The sequence below is a fragment of the Xyrauchen texanus genome, chromosome 10, assembly GCF_025860055.1.
Source record: "Xyrauchen texanus isolate HMW12.3.18 chromosome 10, RBS_HiC_50CHRs, whole genome shotgun sequence".
NCBI lineage: Eukaryota > Metazoa > Chordata > Actinopteri > Cypriniformes > Catostomidae > Xyrauchen > Xyrauchen texanus.
In genome coordinates, this window is record NC_068285.1 from 11,536,450 (window position 1) to 11,557,177 (window position 20,728).

Here is a 20,728-nt window from a genome sequence, read left to right on the forward strand (position 1 = left end):
CAGTTAAAACGCGTATCGACTATCAAGACACATGCTGCTGACGCTTCGTCTTGCATTTTATGGGCCGTTCACACCAAACGCGTTTTTGCATCCGTATTTGCATCACGGACGTCTTTGACAGTTAGGCCTTGTTGCTGTGTTTTGACACACAAAAAGCACATAGAGGCGTCATAAAAGACTCCAGTGTTTTAATCCATATCTTCAAAAGTAATATGATAGGTTTGGGTGAGAAACAGACCAATATTTAAGTCTTTTTTTTGCTTGAAATTCTTCTCCCTGCCCAGTAGGGGGCGATATGTGTGAAGGATGTTAATCAAAAACACAAGAAGAAGAAAGTTAAAGCGGAAATTGACTGAGCAGAGATGAGAATTTATTGTAAAAAAAAAAAAAAAGGACTTAAAGGGTTAGTTCACCCAAAAATGAAAATCATCCCATAATTTACTCACCCTCAAGCATCCTAGTTGTATATGACTTTTGTCTTTTAGCCGAACACAATCAGAGTTATATTAAAAATATCCCACTCTTCCAAGCTTTATAATGGGAGTGAATGGTACCTTAGATTTTGAAGCCCAAAAAAGCGCATCCATCCATCTAAAAAGTAATCCATACGGCTCCAAGGGGGTTAATAAAGGCCTTCTGATGAGAAACAATGCATTTTTGTAAGAAAAATACCCATATTTATAACTTTAGAAACTATAATCACTGGCTTCCGGTAACGGCCATCTGCACGTTCGCTGGCTTTCTCTATCCTCTGTGCTTCCGCATTCATCACTTCTCACCGGAGCTTTAGCTAAGCTTACGTCATATGCCGAAACTCGACTCTCTCGTGAACGTGCAGACGGCCGTTACTGGAAGCCAGTGATCACAATGATGGCTTGAGGGTGAACTAACCCTTTAAATATTGATCTGTTTCTCACCTACAGCTATCATATCGCTTCTGAATGCATTGATTTAACAACTGGAGTCTTGTGGATTACTTTTATGCTGACGTATGCGATTTTTGGAGCTCCACAATTTTGGCACCCATTCACTTGCATTGAATGGCCCAAAAGAGCTGAGAAATTCTTCTAAACATATTCGAGTTCTGCAGCAGCGTAGATGATGAGAGAATTTTTTATTTTTGGGTGAACTACCCCTTTAACTGCCCCGAATAGACCTTATGCACAGTAGTGCTATCTTTGATTTTTAACATCAATGAAAACGAATCTGTGAGGGATATACTTACCATCTCTTCAATGGCACGTACAGTATAAAGCTGTATAAAGCTTCCAGTCCCAGATCCAATCTGATTTTTTTTTTATCTACTGAATGTTCTTGGAAATATATTGTTTTCAATGTTATGTACATGGAACGACAAAACAACAACAACAAAAGAAACACTTTAAATAACAGTACAGTCCATTGAAGAGACTTTAAGTCTATCCCTCACAGCCTCACTGTCATTTCCATCAAAAATCAAAGATGACGCTGCTGTGAATAAGGTCTACAGTATATTCCTTTAAAAACTCACAAGCAGCGATATCTAGTGGTGAGACAAGAACAACAACTTAAACAGTCCATTCAAATGTAATCAGAATCAGAATGTGCTGTAATGCCATGTGTGCTCACATACTCAAATTATTATTATTATGTTCTGATAGAAGAAACAAGCAAGTGCACACAGAACATTACAGTGAGACACAGAATAGAAAACAAGGTAAGAATATAAATAGACATACAAAAAAACAGGACATAGAACAGAGAAAAAACACTCAATAACAGTGGTTATTAATAAAAATAAGACTCATTTTTCTTGATACAATAATCTTTTTATTTCAATCACAAAATTAACATCTTTGACACGTTATTAGAAAAACTAAAGGAAAACTCACTCACTCACTGTATTCAATCACTCACTAAATCACTTATTCACTCACTCACTTAATCAATCACTCACTCACTGTATTCAATCACTCACTAAATCACTTATTCACTCACTCACTTAATCAATCAATCACTCACTGTATTCACTCACTCACTCACTTAATCACTCACTCAATCAATCACTCACTCAATCACGTACTCACTTAATCACTCACTCAATCACTTACTCACTCACTCACTTAATCACTCACTCAATCAATCACTCACTCACTCAATCAATCAATCACGTACTCACTTAATCACTCACTCAATCACTTAATCACTTACTCAATCACTCACTAAATCACTCACTCAATCAATCACTCACTCAATCACTTAATCACTCAACCCCTCACACAATCACTTACTCATTCAATCACTTAATCACTCACTCAATCACTTACTCAACCCCTCACACAATCACTTAATCAATCACTTAATCAATCACTCACTCACTCAATCACTTACTCAATCACTCACTCAATCACTCACTTAATCACTCACTCAATCACTCACTCACTCACTCACTTAATCACTCACTCAATCACTTACTCACTCACTCAATCACTCACTCAATCACTTAATCACTCAACCCCACACACAATCACTTAATCAATCACTTACTCACTCACTCAATCACTTACTCACTCACTCACTTAATCACTTACTCAATCACTCAATCAATCACTCACTCAATCAATCACTCACTCAATCAATCACTCAACCCCTCACACAATCACTTAATCAATCACTTACTCAATCACTTAATCACTTACTCAACCCCTCACACAATCACTTAATCAATCACTCACTCACTCCAATCACTCAACCCCACACACAATCACTTAATCAATCACTTACTCACTCAATCACTTACTCACTCAATACCTCACTTAATCAATCACTCACTCAATCACTTACTCAACCCTCACACAATCACTTACTCACTCACTCAATCACTTATTCACTCAATCACTTACTCACTCAATCAATCACTCACTCAATCACTTACTCACGCATTCACTCACTCAATTACTCAATCAATCACTCACTCAATCACTTACTCAATCACTCAATCATTCACTCACTCAATCACTTACTCAATCACTCACTCAATCAATTAATCATTCACTCACTCACTCACTCACTCACTCAATAATTCACTCACTCAATAATTCACTCAATCACTTACTCACTCAATCAATCACTCACTCAATCACTTATTCACTCTATCACTTACTCACTCACTTACTCAATCACTCACTAAATACCTCACTTAATCACTCAATCACTTACTCACTCAATCCCTCACTTAATCAATCCCTCACTTACTCAATCAATCACTTACTCACTCACTCAATCAATTACTCAATCATTCACTCACCCAATCACTTAATCAATCCCTCACTTACTCAATCAATCACTTACTCACTCACTCAATTACTTACTCAATCATTCACTCACTCAACCACTTAATCAATCACTCACTCACTCAATAATTCACTCACTCAATAATTCACTCAATCACTTACTCACTCAATCACTTAATCACTCACTCACTCAATCACTCACTTAATCATTCACTCACTTACTCAATCAATCACTTACTCACTCCAATTACTTACTCAATCATTCACTCACTCAACCACTTAATCAATCACTCACTCACTCAATAATTCACTCACTCAATAATTCACTCACTCAATAATTCACTCAATCACTTACTCACTCAATCACTTAATCACTCACTCACTCAATCACTCACTTAATCATTCACTCACTCACTCAATCAATTACTCAATCACTTACTCACTCACTCACTTAATCACTCACTCAGTCACTTACTCACTCACTCACTCAATCACTTAATCACTCAACCCCACACACAATCACTTAATCAATCACTTACTCACTCAATCACTTACTCACTCACTCACTTAATCACTCACTCACTTAATCACTTACTCAATCACTCACTAAATCACTCACTCAATCAATCACTCACTCAATCAATCACTCACTCAATCACTCACTCAACCCCTCACACAATCACTTAATCAATCACTTAATCAATCACTCACTCACTCAATCACTTAATCACTCACTCAATCACTCACTCACTCAATCACTCAACCCCACACACAATCACTTAATCAATCACTTACTCACTCAATACCTCACTTCAATCAATCACTCACTCAATCCCTCACTCAATCACTTACTCAACCCCTCACACAATCACTTACTCAATCACTCAATCAATCACTCACTCAATCAATCACTCACTCAATCACTCAACCCCTCACACAATCACTTAATCAATCACTTACTCACTCAATCACTTAATCACTTACTCAACCCCTCACACAATCACTTAATCAATCACTCACTCACTCAATCACTTAATCACTCACTCAATCACTTAATCACTCAACCCCACACACAATCACTTAATCAATCACTTACTCACTCAATCACTTACTCACTCAATACCTCACTTACTCAATCACTCACTCACTCAATCCCTCACTCAATCACTTACTCAACCCCTCACACAATCACTTACTCACTCAATCACTTATTCACTCAATCACTTACTCACGCATTCACTCACTCAATCAATCACTCACTCATTCACTCACTCATTCATCACTCAATCAATCACTCACTCAATCACTTACTCAATCACTCACTCAATCACTCAATAATTCACTCAATCACTTATTCACTCAATCACTTACTCAATCACTCACTCAATCACTTATTCACTCTATCACTTACTCACTCACTTACTCAATCACTCACTAAATACCTCACTTACTCACTCAATCACTTACTCACTCAATCCCTCACTTAATCAATCCCTCACTTACTCAATCAATCACTTACTCACTCACTCAATCAATTACTCAATCATTCACTCACCCAATCACTTAATCAATCCCTCACTTACTCAATCAATCACTTACTCACTCACTCAATTACTTACTCAATCATTCACTCACTCAACCACTTAATCAATCACTCACTCACTCAATAATTCACTCACTCAATAATTCACTCAATCAATCACTCACTCAATCAATCACTCACTCAATCATTCACTCACTCAACCACTTAATCAATCACTCACTCACTCAATAATTCACTCACTCAATAATTCACTCAATCACTTAATCACTCACTCAATCACTTACTCACTCAATCACTCACTTAATCACTCACTCAATCACTTACTCACTCACTCACTCAATCACTTAATCACTCAACCCCACACACAATCACTTAATCAATCACTTACTCACTCAATCACTTAATCACTCACTCACTTACTCACTCAATCACTCACTCAATCAATCACTCACTTAATCACTCACTCAATCACTTACTCACTCACTCAATCACTCAACCCCACACACAATCACTTAATCAATCACTTACTCACTCACTCAATCACTTAATCACTCACTCACTCACTCACTCACTTACTCAATCACTCACTAAATCACTCACTCACTCAATCACTCACTCAATCACTTAATCACTCAACCCCTCACACAATCACTTAATCAATCACTTAATCAATCACTCACTCACTCAATCACTTAATCACTCACTCAATCACTCAATCACTCAACCCCACACACAATCACTTAATCAATCACTTACTCACTCAATACCTCACTTACTCAATCAATCACTCACTCAATCCCTCACTCAATCACTTACTCAACCCCTCACACAATCACTTACTCACTCACTCAATCACTTATTCACTCAATCACTTACTCAATCAATCACTCACTCAATCACTTACTCACGCATTCACTCACTCAATTACTCAATCAATCACTCACTCAATCACTTACTCACGCATTCACTCACTCAATTACTCAATCAATCACTCACTCAATCACTTACTCAATCATTCACTCACTCAATCACTTACTCAATCAATCACTCACTCAATCAATCAATCACTCACTCAATCACTCAATTACTCAATCAATCACTCACTCAATCACTTACTCAATCACTCACTCAATCACTTAATCATTCACTCACTCAATAATTCACTCAATCACTTACTCACTCAATCAATCACTCACTCAATCACTTACTCAATCACTCACTCAATCACTCACACAATCACTTAATCAATCACTTACTCAATCCCTCACTTACTCAATCACTTACTCAATCCCTCACTTAATCAATCCCTCACTTACTCAAACAATCACTTACTCACTCAATCAATTACTTACTCAATCATTCACTCACCCAATCACTTAATCAATCACTCACTAACTTAATCAATCCCTCACTTACTCAATCAATCACTTACTCACTCACTCAATTACTTACTCAATCATTCACTCACTCAACCACTTAATCAATCACTCACTCGCTCAATCATTCACTCACTCACTCAATCACTTACTCACTCAATCACTTAATCACTCACTCACTCAATCACTCACTTAATCATTCACTCACTTACTCAATCACTCACTTACTTACTCACTCAATCACTTAATCAATCAATCATTCACTCAATCAATCACTCACTCACTCAATCACTCACTTAATCAATCAATCATTCACTCACTCAATCAATCAATAACTCACTTACTCCATCACTCAATCATTCAATCAATCAATCACTCACTCACTCACTATCACACTCTGCAGTGACATATTGTCTCTTGTACACACAGCCCTCAATGTATCCGAACATGAAAGGGGAATTTTTAAATATGAATACAACGAACCACGTGAAGTTATTTTGGACGCTGGGACTTCACATTTGGAAACATACTGTAATAACTTTCTCTCATGTTTATCAAACAAATCAGTGTCATTATTCTGTATTCTGCATGTATCCAAGTATAGCAGATCAAAATTATATGGCAAATTACAGTGCATAATCTGGGCTGATACGTTTTTTCAAGATTATTAAACTGAGAAGACATTTGTCAGAACAAAAGTTACATTCTGTAACTAGAAAGTCTCTATATGGGATTCAGTTTTCTCTAAGGCAGTTCACAAAGACATGCAGACTTTCATAAACTCATTAGAAGTGTGTCTTTAGTCTTTTCTCCCTTTATTTCCCTCTAAAACTTTCATACAGGCCATGAGTAAATAACACACTCACACATCAGGCCAGCTTTAACAACTGGTATCCCAAAGACAGAGTGGCCCGGGGTATTCTGCTACAGCATTGCATGAAACAGGGTTAACAGATCTATTACTCTCTTGAAACCTGTAAAGAATAATAATAATAATATATATATATATATATAGCCCCAAAAATCAAAGGAAAAAAAATCAAAATATTTTTTTGCTTAAAGTGTAAACAATTTTTAGGACTGAATTATTTTTATTTGTATTATAAATTTATTTTCATGACAATTATGCACATTTCCCTAAAGTTTCACTACCATGATGTTGCCATTATTTATGCTGAATAAATAAACAGTTGTTGTTTTACAGGATTTTCCCCCTATAAAACAGTAAAGAAATTCTGTATGAAAATTCACCATTGAGAATAATGGTAATTATAAACAAAAACAACTAAAAAAGGCACCATTAGAGTAAAAAGAACTGGGTGGGACGGGTCTTAACTGCCATGAAAATAATGCCACAATGCAAACAATCCTTATAGCTTAAAATTGACTCAATACCCTTTATGCAAAATCATTCTTATTTTCTTCTTTTGATTTTGAAATAAATGTGACCCGTTTAGGTTTACATTTACTCTCAAACGTCTCAAAACGTAGTGAGCTAGCTAGACACATAACAGGCACATTACGATGCCAAAAATGCCATCTAGGTAGGCAGCTCACTAGATTGTTTGCTTAGGGTGCAAGGTCATTCTGAGTCATTTCATTGTGTGTCACTTTGTTGGCTAAATTGCACTAGTTTTCAATTTCTCCTCTTTACAATAGCTGATACAGTATTCACATACACACACACATCATAGTTCCATAAAAAAGCAGCAACATAGTTATGTGTGAGTCTTCTGTTGTGTCTCTGTGCACCTGGAACAGCAGGTATAGCTCGAGAAAAACTGTAGGTCAGTGCACGCTCAGCGCACTAGTGTGAAGGCCCTGTGCTCTTTAAGGTCCGTGTATCCTGGGTTAAACCAGACTTCTGGGTGCACCGTTCAGAGCTGCAGATTTGAGCCGGCTCAGACCGTTGCTGCTGCAAATAGGGGGGCTGGACTGGACCGCCAATCCTGTCCTCTGGGAGGAGCTGCTTACCTCGAATACATCATGGATGGCCTTCCGAAAGCAATGGAAGTTGTAGTCTATCAAACCTGCGGTAAACAAAAAGTAACAGTTGAGGTTCATGCGTAATTAATGTCTCGATGTCTATTTTGTTATATGGCTCTGAATCGTGGTACATTTGCGTCATCAACTGTAGTACCATTTTTTTATTGGCAGAAGCGGTTTAGCAATGTAGATGAGAAAATGTGAAAATTTAAGCAATTTACTGTTAACTTGGAAATAATAATTTTGCAACAGTCAAGTAATAAAATTGGTTATCAGTAGCGGCTCACTTACGCAAATTAGGCCGGATTGCTTTCATGCCAATTGCTTTTTCGAACCCCTGAGTCGTTGATAAGTAGCGGTGTATTCAGCTGTAATCATTTATTTTCAAGAAATCATATAAAATCTCAAATTAAATTTTTAAACAATCACACACACATATATATATATATATATATATATATATATATATATATATATATATATTTTTTTTTATTTGATTGGGAACCCACAACTAGAGCTTTATAAGAAAAAAATTAGAAGTGCCTCAATCAGGGCTGGACTGGTAATCTGGCATACCGTGCATTTTCCCGGTGGGCAGACGCAATTTTGGGCCGATCAGGGGTGGAATGTCCATCGGGAGAACCGAGCGGGCCGGTGGTTTCGCCGCGAATGTGTTGGATGGGCCGCGATAAGCAACAATGAGCCGCCACTTTATGCAGACTGGACCACAAAACGGCGCCGTGATATTCAGAAACGGACAGCGAACACCTCCCCGATCAACAACATTTGACTCCACCCCCCCCAACAGTTGGGCCAGTTTCCATGTAAAATCCCAGGCCGATTTCTCTTCCCAGTCCCTGTCTAACCCGATATTAATATGCATTTTGGCTTTTGGGTGATCCGATGCTTAAAAGGAATATTCCGGGATTAATACAAGTTAAGCTCAATTGACAGCATTTGTGTCATTATGTTGATTACCACAACAAATGATTTCGACTCATCCCTCCTTTTCTTTAAAAAAGTACAAATTGAGGTTACAGTGAGGCACTTACAATGGAAGTTAATGGGGCCAAATTTTGGAGGGTTTAAAGGCAGAAATGTGAAGCTAATAATTTTTTAGAAGCACTTAAAATAATTATCCTGTAAAACCTTGTGTATTATTTGAGCTGTAAAGTTCTTTAAATCATCATTTATACAGTTGATTTAGGGTTTATTGACAATACATCGTCATGGCAACGAAGTTGTAAAATTGGCTATAACTTTACACAAAAAAGGTTAGTATGTGATTTATGTGGCTATACTTTTGAAAAAGTGATCACTTCCTAGATTCACTTCCGTTATAAGTGCCTCACTGTAGCAGATTTAAGCATTTATGAAAGTGCTTGGTGGAGTGGTGGTGGTGTAAGCACATAACTGGTAATCAGAAGGTTGCTGGTTTGATCCCCACAGCCACCACCATTGTGTCCTTGAGCAAGGCACTTAACTCCAGGTTGCTCCGGGGGGGATTGTCCCTGTAATAAGGGCACTGTAAGTCACTTTGGATAAAAGCATCTGCCAAATACATAAATGTAAATAAATGTAAATGAAAGAAAAAGAGGGGCAAGTCAAAATCATTTTTTTTGTGGTAATCAATATTATGCCTCAAATGCTGATTGAGCTTGTCTTGAAACTGGAATATTCCTCTAAGATGTTTTGAGGTTTGTCTACTTCAAACACATTCGGAGGTGGTCTAATACCCATGTGACCACACTGGGCTCCTCGAGTAAACGCTCATTTGATCTAATGCGTTTGTGCCACATACTCACCCGTTCATCAACCAATATGCCAAAGCAAGACCAGGCCACTTGAAATTTTGCAACGGCCCTCATGAGATTATCTGTTGTCTTAGGGGCTGTTCACACCAAATGCGTTTTGTGTCTTTCAATTGTTTTCCTATATAAACTTGCACTGGAAGAACTAAAATCATGGTTGACTGAAAAGTGTGAGTTCAGAGAAACCGAAAAGTTCTATTTATTAATCCGGAAATATTCGATTTGAAAAGTCTAAAGTTTAAATCATTGCAACTACAAAAAAAATTAACTGTTATTGTTGAATAAAATGTGTTTGTATGAATCTGATTTACTCCGTTATGGACTCATTTTGAAAGCACTTTTGTCTCAATGTTATTCGTTTTATTTCTTTCAGAAATTCCAACTGGAAAATGTTTCTCATGATAAAAAAATGAAAGCTATAAACACAGAACATTTACTTATATAGTGAACAAATATTATAGGCCTACTATAACACTAGCAGCCTTTCGATAACAAAGTATTCTGGCTTGGCCTGCATACCTCGAAGATTATTTCCATCCGGCCCACTTGCCGATGAAGTTGAATAGCCCTGCTTTAAACTTTGCAGGTGATAACTGTCTGATCAAACCACACTTTCCCTTAAATAAGTGCCAATTCCCCATGGTACATATATATATATTCATTCATGAAATCAGAGACCCTCCCCTCGAAATCAAAAGTGCCAGGAAAAGAACCAGGCCCCATGTCAAACTGGCTGTGGCCGGGAGGGTGGGTCAAAGCCGGCAAAAACCGCTCCAAATACAGCCTGGGTGTTCCAGAAACCGAAAAAAGTTGAAAAACAAAAGTGGTCAGGAGACGCATATTACAACCAGACATGTTTCGCCTGTCCACTTGTGATCGTTTCGTCCACAACACATCTATATACCAGTTGTAAACAGGGCCTTTATGAGACTTTAACATCATCATCATCATCACCTTTCCTCTCGAAGCTCTCTTCTCTTAGAATACAGACCAGCGCCAGGAACTTGGTGACCTCCTTCAAGTAAAGCACTGTGGAGTTATTCAGCTTTATAATGGCCAGAGACTCCTTATCGTAGGCATTGCTGTTGCTCTCGTCTTTCAGGCTAAAAACACCAACAAATAGATAAGAACATAAATTCATTCAACTTAGAGTATGATGACAAATGGAGGAAACACTTAATTAACCTGATAAAAACACCGTAAGAATGAGAAAGCACGCGATATCATTTATTTTAACAGTATATTTATGGTGCATGACAGTGTTTTGAAGACAAATAAAGCACAAGGTCTTCAGTTATTTTGACATTTGTGTATAAAATGTTCTTAGTTTCTCACCCGTAAATACATGAGACATCAATGACGACATCGATCATGTCACAGCAGAGCTCGTACGATTGCATGTCCACCGGTGAGCTGTCCGTGGCGATGTAGATCTTACTCACTACGTCAAACAGGAACGCTTTCTCAATCCCGGAATTCTAAAAGGCAATAAACACTAAAGGTAGACCGATATATCGGTTTTACCGATTAATTGACAATATTCTTACTTCAATGTATACTTTGTTACTTCAATTTGTTAATATATATTACACAAAATATATTGTATGTGTGTGCTCTGTGCTTGCTTGCTTTTGGACTCTTTCTAGATATTACTGGTTCATTTTCTGTTAATGCATGATTTTCTGTAAAGCTGCTTTGAAACGATGTGTTATGAAAGGCGCTATCCAAATAAAAATGACTTGACACTTGTAGCCTCTGTGTCAGTGTCCGTCACAGTAATGAAAGACTAAGAATTGTTTCAAAACATTTTATAAATCGATTTTAAAAACTATCGGCCGATTAATCGGTTATTGGCCTTTTCCACCATCTTGGTTATTGGCATTGGTCAAATCCACGATCAGTCGACCTCTAACAAATACATTTACCAAATGTGCATTGTGAGTTGACAGGACTTGACTAGACTGAACAAATCCGGAAATATCCGAGAAACCCATTCAGGAAGCATTCCGGAAGTAATCTAGGTTTGCAGAGCAGCATTCCATAAATCATGCTGGGTGGAGTCTTAATGGTGTTTGATTGCAAGACAAGTAATGACGAGGAAAAGCAGCTGCATACGTACAGAAATAAATATGTTGAGGAGGTTTTCTAGTGTGGGCAGTTGAGGGATGAGTTTTTGGACCACTTTACTGAAGGCCTCAAATATAGAGTGATCATAGATGCTGGTGAGATAGAAACTGAAACCAAACACAGAAATATCATAAACCTAAACATAAATCCATATAACACATACTCATCCAAATACATCTGAGTGGAAACAGTTCAAGCTACGTTGAATATAATTCAAGTATGGATTATACAAAGTAACATTCTATAGCATTCACAGTCTTTAATATCAGTCACAATGCATTTAAAGCTGATGTCTCTTTATCAGTGCTAAAATACTTCTATCTCAGCTTAATATGCAAAGACAACTATTAGTAAGTCATTCAGGACATAATGTTGTAGAAATCTGTAAATGCTGTGTCTCTGTGGCACAATCAAATTTCAGCATTTGTTTACAGCGACCCGCCTAAACAATGTCACTCAACCAGTGCCGTGGAGTTGGGGGCGGGACTATCGGACGGTTCGAACAACAGCAGACGAGAAAAGCGGTTTTGAAAACACTGTTTATTTTTCATATTCCATTAAGCGGTGCTATTTTAATGCTATGTATTTCAGAGTGAACCTGAATATTCAGTGGGAAATAATGTAGGATAGATCTTCATTTTAGCTATCAAAGTTTGACTGGGCAGTGAAAAGTAGTTTATAAACAATTCTTAATAAGAAATAAACGGGATAGCTACACTGCAAGTAAATCTCTTTGCATATAGGACCTAATTTTGCACTATGCAACCAAACAATGTCTGTAATTAGCCACTGGCTAGTAAATGTTCCGATTTCACTCGGCAGTGATTGAGTTGTGTAGCGGCGAAGAACTACTTTAGCATGTTGTGTCTCATGAGCGTGCACTCTTAAGGACATTTCCCTTGTTTGGCTATAGTGGGTCCTGGGACATGATCTGATATAGTTACATTGCATTAAATGACGTCGTCTGATTTTGCTTAAACCTTTCCAGGAAATGTTTTCACAACATTCTCTGTTTTACAGCTTGGCTACAGACCAGTGTAACATGTCTGCTGGAAGGTAAAAAGTGTTGCAAAACTCACGAGCTCATAGAATTGAATTTGAGAACAATACAGTTTTGTACATGTAAGCCAGTGCACATTATGCACGTTAGCTTCGACTCTTTCCGTCCGTGTAGTGTGTGTCCAAAGATAAGATCTGCGCACTTTTAATATCCATTCTGTTGTTTACAGAGTCAGTTGTCGATTGAGAAGTAAAAAGAAACATTAATTCTAATCACACATTGAACGGATGAAATAAAACAACTGTGGGACTTCTCTCTCGCTGAACCTGCTCGCGGAACTGCCGGTAATCTTAAAGAGACAGTACCATTTTAGCCCTTGTTATGCATATCAATGTAAACTCAATGTAAATACTAGAGGTAGACCGATTTGATGGTTTTACTGATTAATCTGTGCCGAAAAGTCCTGTGTTATGCACCAAAACTTTCTGGTTATTATTGGGATTTTGGTTGAACAATAAACCACATCTGGGACTTTTTTTCATTTTGGACTCTATATTTTTCACCCTCCCTAATAATAATATTTTTGACATTCTATAAATCGATTTTAAAAACCATCATCTAATTCAGTCGTTTATTGGACTTTCCCACCACCATAGTTATCTGTATCTGCTAAATTCACTATTGGGCAACCTCTAGTAAATACTTGAAAATCATACAAATTATGTATATAAACAAACATGTAACAAAATGTAGTAACTGTAATAAAATGTAAAAATATCTAAATATTTAAAGGGGCACTCAATCATATATTAGGAAACATTTTAACTTCAACAGACACTGTAAGTATTATATTTTTTTATCCCCTTTTCTCCCAATATGGAATGCCCAATTCCCACTACTTAGTAGGTTCTCGTGGTGGCGCGGTTACTCGCCTCAATCCGGGTGGCGGACGACAAGTCTCAGCTGCCTCCGCATCCGCGCATCTTATCACGTGACTCGTTGTGCATGACACCGCGGAGATTCACAGCATGTGGAGGCTCATGCTACTCTCCGGAATCCACGCACAACACACCACATGCCCCATTGAGAGCGAGAACCACAAGCAGGTTACCCCCATGTGACTCTACCCTCCTTAGCAACCGGGCCAATTTGGTTGCTTAGGAGACCTGGCTGGAGTCACTCAGCACACCCTGGATTCGATCTCACGACTCCTGGGGTGGTAGTCAGCGTCAATACTCGCTGAGCTACCCAGACACACTGCAAGTACTGAGAATTTAACAAACAGGCTCTTGTAGCATCTATTAAGAGGTTAAGTAAAAAAACCTGTGCAAAGCCCTGCACCGTAAACCTACCAAAAACATATTTTTTTTACATAGTACTTAGGAATAGCAGCACTAAAATGTAATATATGGAATTAATTTATTTTATTATATGCTTAATATCTTTATCAGTTGCATTACGCTTACATTTCGTAAAAAGTGCAGGTGAGTAAAAACTAAACTTCAATAGCCATGGCGATGTGTCCTAAGGGGGTTATGGGCTAAATTGTGATTTCACATTGTTTGTTCAATAAAAGGCTCATTCCTGTATCTGCCCTGGAATAAACCCATCAGGGGAATCTAATATTATGAGAAGAGCTTAAATAAATGTCACTGTTATATGCGTGTAATCACGGAACAGCTTGCTTAGATTTCATATTCCCAAATGCATTACTTGTCGGGACTTGTTGCATAAGCTTTCTTTCTGTTACACAGTATCAAGGCAAACAGATTTAATTTCAGGGTCAGTACGTCAGGATGACTCACCTAAGGTGAAGCTTTTCCAAGCTGGCGTCGGTTAGATCATCATTAGCTCTCTGATGAATGTCTCTCTGCGTCTCTATCTTATGATCATCCGATAAACCGTCCACCTTGTGTATGAACACCTCGAAATTGATCTCTGGATTCACCCTGAACGCCCGCGACACTGTCAGATGAAGCCGCCCTAATGCCTCAACATAGTCATCCTACAGAGAGAGGATTGGATTTTATTGTACATCAGCCACTTTTATTATTTTAGCATCATTTACTGGCACTGTATACATATTTTACGTGTGTATTGATACTCTGGCAAAATTGCATATTGAAACAATCATGTCAACAAAGTACTTTGAAATAATAATTAAAGAGAGAAAGAGAGAGGTCTGAACACAATATTAGGGTTATCGTTCACCCCAAAATGAATGAATGTTAATGAAGGGCCATTTGAGCACTAAAACAAATCTCCACAAAATGTTGACACGCTGTCAAAGCCGCATCCACAGATACAAAACTCTCAGAATCGTAATATTTAGCTCTCTTCAGTTCACCTGAGCATCAATGACGAAAATCAAAGCACCGGTGCCCCTGAAAATCATCTCGTAATCGAAGGTCGGGTCGAAAAAGTCCACCTGTCCCGGAAAGTCCCATATGTGAAAGTTCACGAAGGAACTACCGGAGATGTCATCCTTGTAGATCTTGTTGGTGCTCTCCAGGAACAGAGTCTCGTTGGGAGACATTTTATGAAACACCACCTGAGATTTAAAACAACAGAGTATACAAGCACTGATAAGTACCAAACATGTACAAAAGTGTACCATGATACTACCATGTTTTTTTAGACAAAGTGGTGCCATGCTATTATGTGTAAAAGTACCATGTTATTACAATCTGATACCTTCACTGTACCATGGTACACTGATTTCCACATTTAAATACCATGCTATTTACATAATTACATCTTCTACAATGTAATTAGATTACTATACTAATTACTCAGTCTGAAAATTAATTGCATTACTTATTATTAATTACTTTCTAAAACACTGATCAAACTCGACCAGATGAAAAATACAACGATAGACATGAAACTGTTCTTTTAATTCGTTCAAATAAATCATAGAATATCAAATTAATTATTCATGAACTGGCCAAAGAATTTAAAGGTGCAGCGTCAAATAATTTATTTTACTAAATTTAACGTTATTTTTTTTTTTTATTCACTATTGTAATATATAATTGTTATATAGCCTTATTTAACACAATTACATCAGAAGTAACTGTAATTAATTTGCTGAAAAATTAAGAGTATTCCCTTACTTTACTTTTTTCAATGAAAAATAAATAAATTACTTAGTATTGCATTACACCCATGGTGCTTCTTTATTAGCCTGACCTTCTGTATTGAAGATTTCCCACTGCGCCTCAGTCCCATGAGCAGTATTCTGGGTTTATTGTCGGAAGAGGGAGAGTTCTCTAGGTTTTCCTGCATCATGTCCATGTTTTCCACGCCGTAGCCGAAATCTTTCGGGAAAGAGTCCACCAGGCTTCCGGCTAGCTGCTCCTCGTACTCAATCGACATTATGGACTTAATTTATACCTTATAAACGCCTCTAATCGGTCTATTTAGATCCTGTGGGTTCTGTTTAAGTGATCGAGGCGGAGTCGGTGTGGTATAATGGTTTAGTTTGGAAGCAAATGAGGAGGTTTCATAGTGAGAAGCGGTTAGCTTGAAGCATCAACACTAACAAACGGGAAGCTCATCATATGACAAGCGCAGTGGAGAGAGACTGCAGGCGAGCAGAAAGGTCTCTCAGGTGAGCGGCCTATGGGCGGGGCATTCTCTGACGTGATCAGTCTTGGCAAAGGATTTTACTCAATTGGCAAATGGTTTTTCCAAATGCAATTTAAAAATTGTCATTAAATAAACCGTTTTAAATAGTTATATCTATGTATTTTTCAATTAAATAGGTCTTTGTATTTGTCAATGTAAAAAAAATATATTTATTGATGTATTAATGTATTATTATATTTTACTGCCTTTTAAAAATATGTTAATTTAATATTTTTAATACATTTGCAAAGTTATCAAAAATCAGTTTTTTTCTTTGTCATTATGGGGTATGGAGTGTAGACTGACGTGAAAATAAATAAATAAATAATGCAACATAAAACATTTTATAAAAAAATAAGGGGTCTGAATACTTTATGAATGTACTGTATGAGGGGGTCTGGGTAGCTCAGCGAGTATTGATGCTGACTACCACCCCTGGAGTCGCGAGTTCGAATCCAGGGTGTGCTGAGTGACTCGGCCAGGTCTCCAAAGCAACCAGCTTGGCCTGAGTCACATGGGGTAACCTCCTCGTTATCATGATTAGGGGTTCTCGCTCTCAATGGGGTGCGTGGTTATTTGTGCATGGATCGCTGAGAGTAGCATGAGCCTCCAAATACTGTGAGTCTCCATGATGTCATGCACAGCGAGTAACTTGAAAATGCGCAGTTTGACGGTCTGGATTGAGGTGAGTAACCATGCCTCCACGAGGACCTACAAAGTAGTGTGAATTGATCATTCCAAATTGGGAGAAAAGATATAATAAATGAAAAACATTTATGCTCTGTATGTATGTATGTATATATACAGGGTTGGGGAGTAACGGAATACATGTAACAGGATTACGTATTTTAAATACAAAATATAAGTAACTGTATTCCACTACAGTTACAATTTAAATAACTGGTATTTAGAATACAGTTACATTCAAAAAGTATTTTGATTACTGAAGAAATTACTTTACATTTTATTGTCTGTTGTTGTATTTAATATTTAGTCCATTGAGATGGAAAACATTTATACATATAAATGATGCGATCCAAAGTGCATTTGAACAGCGCTGAAACACTTTCTTATGATGTGTTACATTCATACGAGCAGACAGAGAAGTACGTTTTAAGTAAGTTTGGAGCAGAAGAAATAGAAATAAACCTTGTGTAAATTGTCAGCTTTATGCTAAGCTAAAATGCTATTTCTAGACATTTTATATGCACATGTTACCAGACACGATCATATTAATTTATCAAGAAAATACACGTTAGATCATCATTTCTTTTTTTCTAGTAAGATCTTTGATATTAGGGCAAAAATAATATTCTTGATAATAATTTTTGTATTGTTTTCCTGTAAAAATATCTACAAATCCTTAAAACAAGATCAATTTGATTTATGTTGTTTTAGAAACAACACTGCATAAGATATTTGTGTGTATAAAGTTGTAATACATTGCACAGACTAATTTCAAGTCTAACCAGATCTCCTGTAAAAATATCTGGCACTGAGACATCTCAATATACATCTTAATTGTGTGTGTATATATTTACTCTTTGCCTTTACGTCTTGTCGATGTAAAGTTGTATTTTTCGCCAGTAGTTGGCGCTAATAAAGACTCACGCGCTCACACACAACACACGAAGAAGCCGCAGCTGCGTTGACCGGAAGAGCGTTTGTGTTTGACACTCCGTGAGTAAAAACATAAACATTCATACACGTAGTTATCATTTGAATTATATTGAAATAAATCTTACAGTTGCTGCTTTGTATCGTTTTTTTAAGGGGTCTTAGTGTCACATCGCCACGAGCTGATGTTTTTCAAGATGTTTCATTGAAACACGCCCCGAAATAAACACTAATGTTTTTATTCATCCTTTTAAATGAACAAAAGTGTTTATTATTTTATCAAATAAAAAGGATTTAATATGAAATTAAAGATGGTGTTGCTCTGCTGACTAAACCCTGTTGAATTTAAGTTTTTGAATGTCCTCTTGGTGTGTTTATATTCATTTGGCTGTTTTTATTAACGACGAATTTTTAATTGTGCATTTATTGCGTTATTTACACGTTTACTAAAGCTACAAAACAGTTAGCTAATTAGGGTGTGTGTGTGTGTGTGTGTGTGTGTGTGTGTGTGTGTGTGTGTGTGTGTGTGTGTGTGTGTGTGTGTGTGTGTGAGAGAGAGAGAGAGAGAGAGAGAGAGAGAGAGAGAGAGAGAGAATGTGAATGAAGATTACACACATTTCTGTCAAATATGAATAATATTGAGTCATGAGAGACCTTCATTTAATTTCCAATGGGAAAAAATTAATTAATACGAGTTTTAAATGTCATAATTTTCAAGAAGTTCAATCATAATTCATCTATATTGAACATATGGTGAGACTTTATTTGGTTTGGTTTTATTTTGAAGAAGCAGCTTTAAATTAATATGCAGCAAAATATTTAAAGGAAAAAAAATAGCACTTTTTTTAGGGAATACAGATATTTTGGCTTATAATTATTAACCTATTTGTTATAGGCAGTAACTGATGTGATGGCTGATATTATAAAGCTACACAGGTGTGTGTGTGTGTGTGTGTGTGTGTGTGTGTGTGTGTGTGTGTGTGTGTGTGTGTGTGTGTGTTCCGTCACTAGCAACAGTAAGGTCATAGGTTCGATTCCCAGAGAACACACAATCCATCTGCATAACTGTTTATTTATTTTGAAACTTATTGAATAAAATAAGAGTTTGTTGTTTTGTGGATTGTTTCTCGTCTCCAGAGTTGCTGTCTATGAACATGAGTGTCCCAGACTACATGCAGTGTGCTGAGGACCATCAGACCGTCCTGGTGGTGGTCCAGCCTGTGGGCATTGTCCCAGAGAGCCAGTTCTTTCGTATTTACAAACGCATCACTAGCGTGAGCCAGGTCAGTGTACGGGACTCCCAGCGTGTCCTCTTCATCCGTTACCGTCACCATTACCCCCCTGAGAACAACGAGTGGGGGGACTTTCAAACTCACCGCAAAGTCGTGGGTCTCATCGCCGTGACCAGCTGTGCCACGGCCAAAGAGTGGCCGCAGACGTTGGACCGATTTCATGGGCAGAAGGAAGTGTTCGGCTCCACGCTGTACGACTCGCGGCTGCTGGTGTTCGGGATGCAGGGGGAGGTGGCGGAACAGCAGAGGACGGATGTGGCCTTTTACCCCGGCTACGATGACTGTCCTGATGTGGAGAAACGGGTGGAGGATTTCGTAGAGTCCATATTTATCGTCCTGGAGTCGAAAAGGCTGGACAGAGCCACAGATAAATCCGGCGATAAGATTCCACTGTTGTGTGTGCCGTTCGAGAAGAAAGACTTTGTGGGGTTGGACACCGACAGCAGGTGAGTTTGATGGTTGCGAAGGGACTCCGAAAGTACGTCCGGCATCTGTAAATAGTATCCGCATGCTTACTGTACTGAAACAAAATACTGTTTTTCGGCCTGCATGAATCTGAGCATAGCTGAGCCGAACCCGTTTGTGGATCAATGTATGACAAATATGGTTGACTGAGGTGATAAAATGAGAAACCTATTAAAATCATCTAGTTTAAAACACGTGTCATGTTTGTAGAAATGAAATCTTTATTTCTATTTATAACATTTAGAGAATTTTTCTACACTAAATTGATTGTGACTTTAAAAATGTTAAGGAACTGTCAAATAAAAGGTATTAAAGTACTTTTCTTGCATGTTGAATGTACAAGATTGTAAAAAAATGTCATTTTCTACACCAAATTGACTTAAAAGATATAAAGTAACCATCAAGTAAAAAGTATTAAAATATAAACTTTGCACCTTGAATACCCAGTGTAAACAGGTTTCAAATTATTATTTTTTTTTTATTAAAATCATATATAACGGTAATAAAAATAAATAATTGAAAATTACTAATAATTGTGTGTGTGTGTGTGTGTATATATATGTATATATACACACACATTATAATTATTATTAATTTTCAATTGAAGTA

At 37.4% G+C, this 20,728-nt stretch overlaps 2 protein-coding genes across 5 annotated transcripts in view; one reads left to right on the forward strand and one right to left on the reverse strand.

Moving 5' to 3' along the window:
* Positions 1–6,682: 6,682 nt before the first annotated feature.
* LOC127650614 (ras-related GTP-binding protein C-like) lies at positions 6,683–16,670 on the reverse strand. The gene is made up of 7 exons (XM_052136129.1): positions 16,308–16,670; positions 15,463–15,666; positions 14,921–15,120; positions 12,108–12,222; positions 11,324–11,466; positions 10,943–11,091; positions 6,683–8,221 (listed from the first exon to the last, which is right to left on the reverse strand). The coding sequence occupies exons 1-7, from the start codon at positions 16,491–16,493 to the stop codon at positions 8,043–8,045; spliced, it is 1,176 nt and encodes a 391-aa protein (XP_051992089.1). The 5' UTR covers positions 16,494–16,670; the 3' UTR covers positions 6,683–8,042.
* A 1,685-nt stretch (positions 16,671–18,355) lies between these two features.
* Positions 18,356–20,728, forward strand: part of LOC127650553 (trafficking protein particle complex subunit 9-like) — a 245,150-nt gene continuing 242,777 nt past the window's right edge. For all 4 annotated transcript variants that reach the window (XM_052136035.1, XM_052136037.1, XM_052136036.1 and 1 more), the window contains exons 1-2: positions 18,356–18,425; positions 19,500–20,100. In XM_052136035.1, the coding sequence (XP_051991995.1) occupies positions 19,511–20,100 (590 nt within the window). In that variant the 5' untranslated portion in view covers positions 18,356–18,425; positions 19,500–19,510. The remainder of the gene's footprint in view (positions 18,426–19,499; positions 20,101–20,728) is intronic.

Bases quoted from the DNA above. Each gene is read 5' to 3' on its own strand.
- LOC127650614 (XM_052136129.1), bottom strand. From the start codon at position 16,493: ATGTCGATTGAGTACGAGGAGCAGCTAGCCGGAAGCCTGGTGGACTCT. The intron at 15,667-16,307 runs GTCAGGCTAATA...TTTAAATCTCAG, and splicing joins GGAAATCTTCAATACAGAAG to GTGGTGTTTCATAAAATGTC. The intron at 11,092-11,323 runs GTGAGAAACTAA...TGGTGTTTTTAG, and splicing joins GATGTCTCATGTATTTACGG to CCTGAAAGACGAGAGCAACA.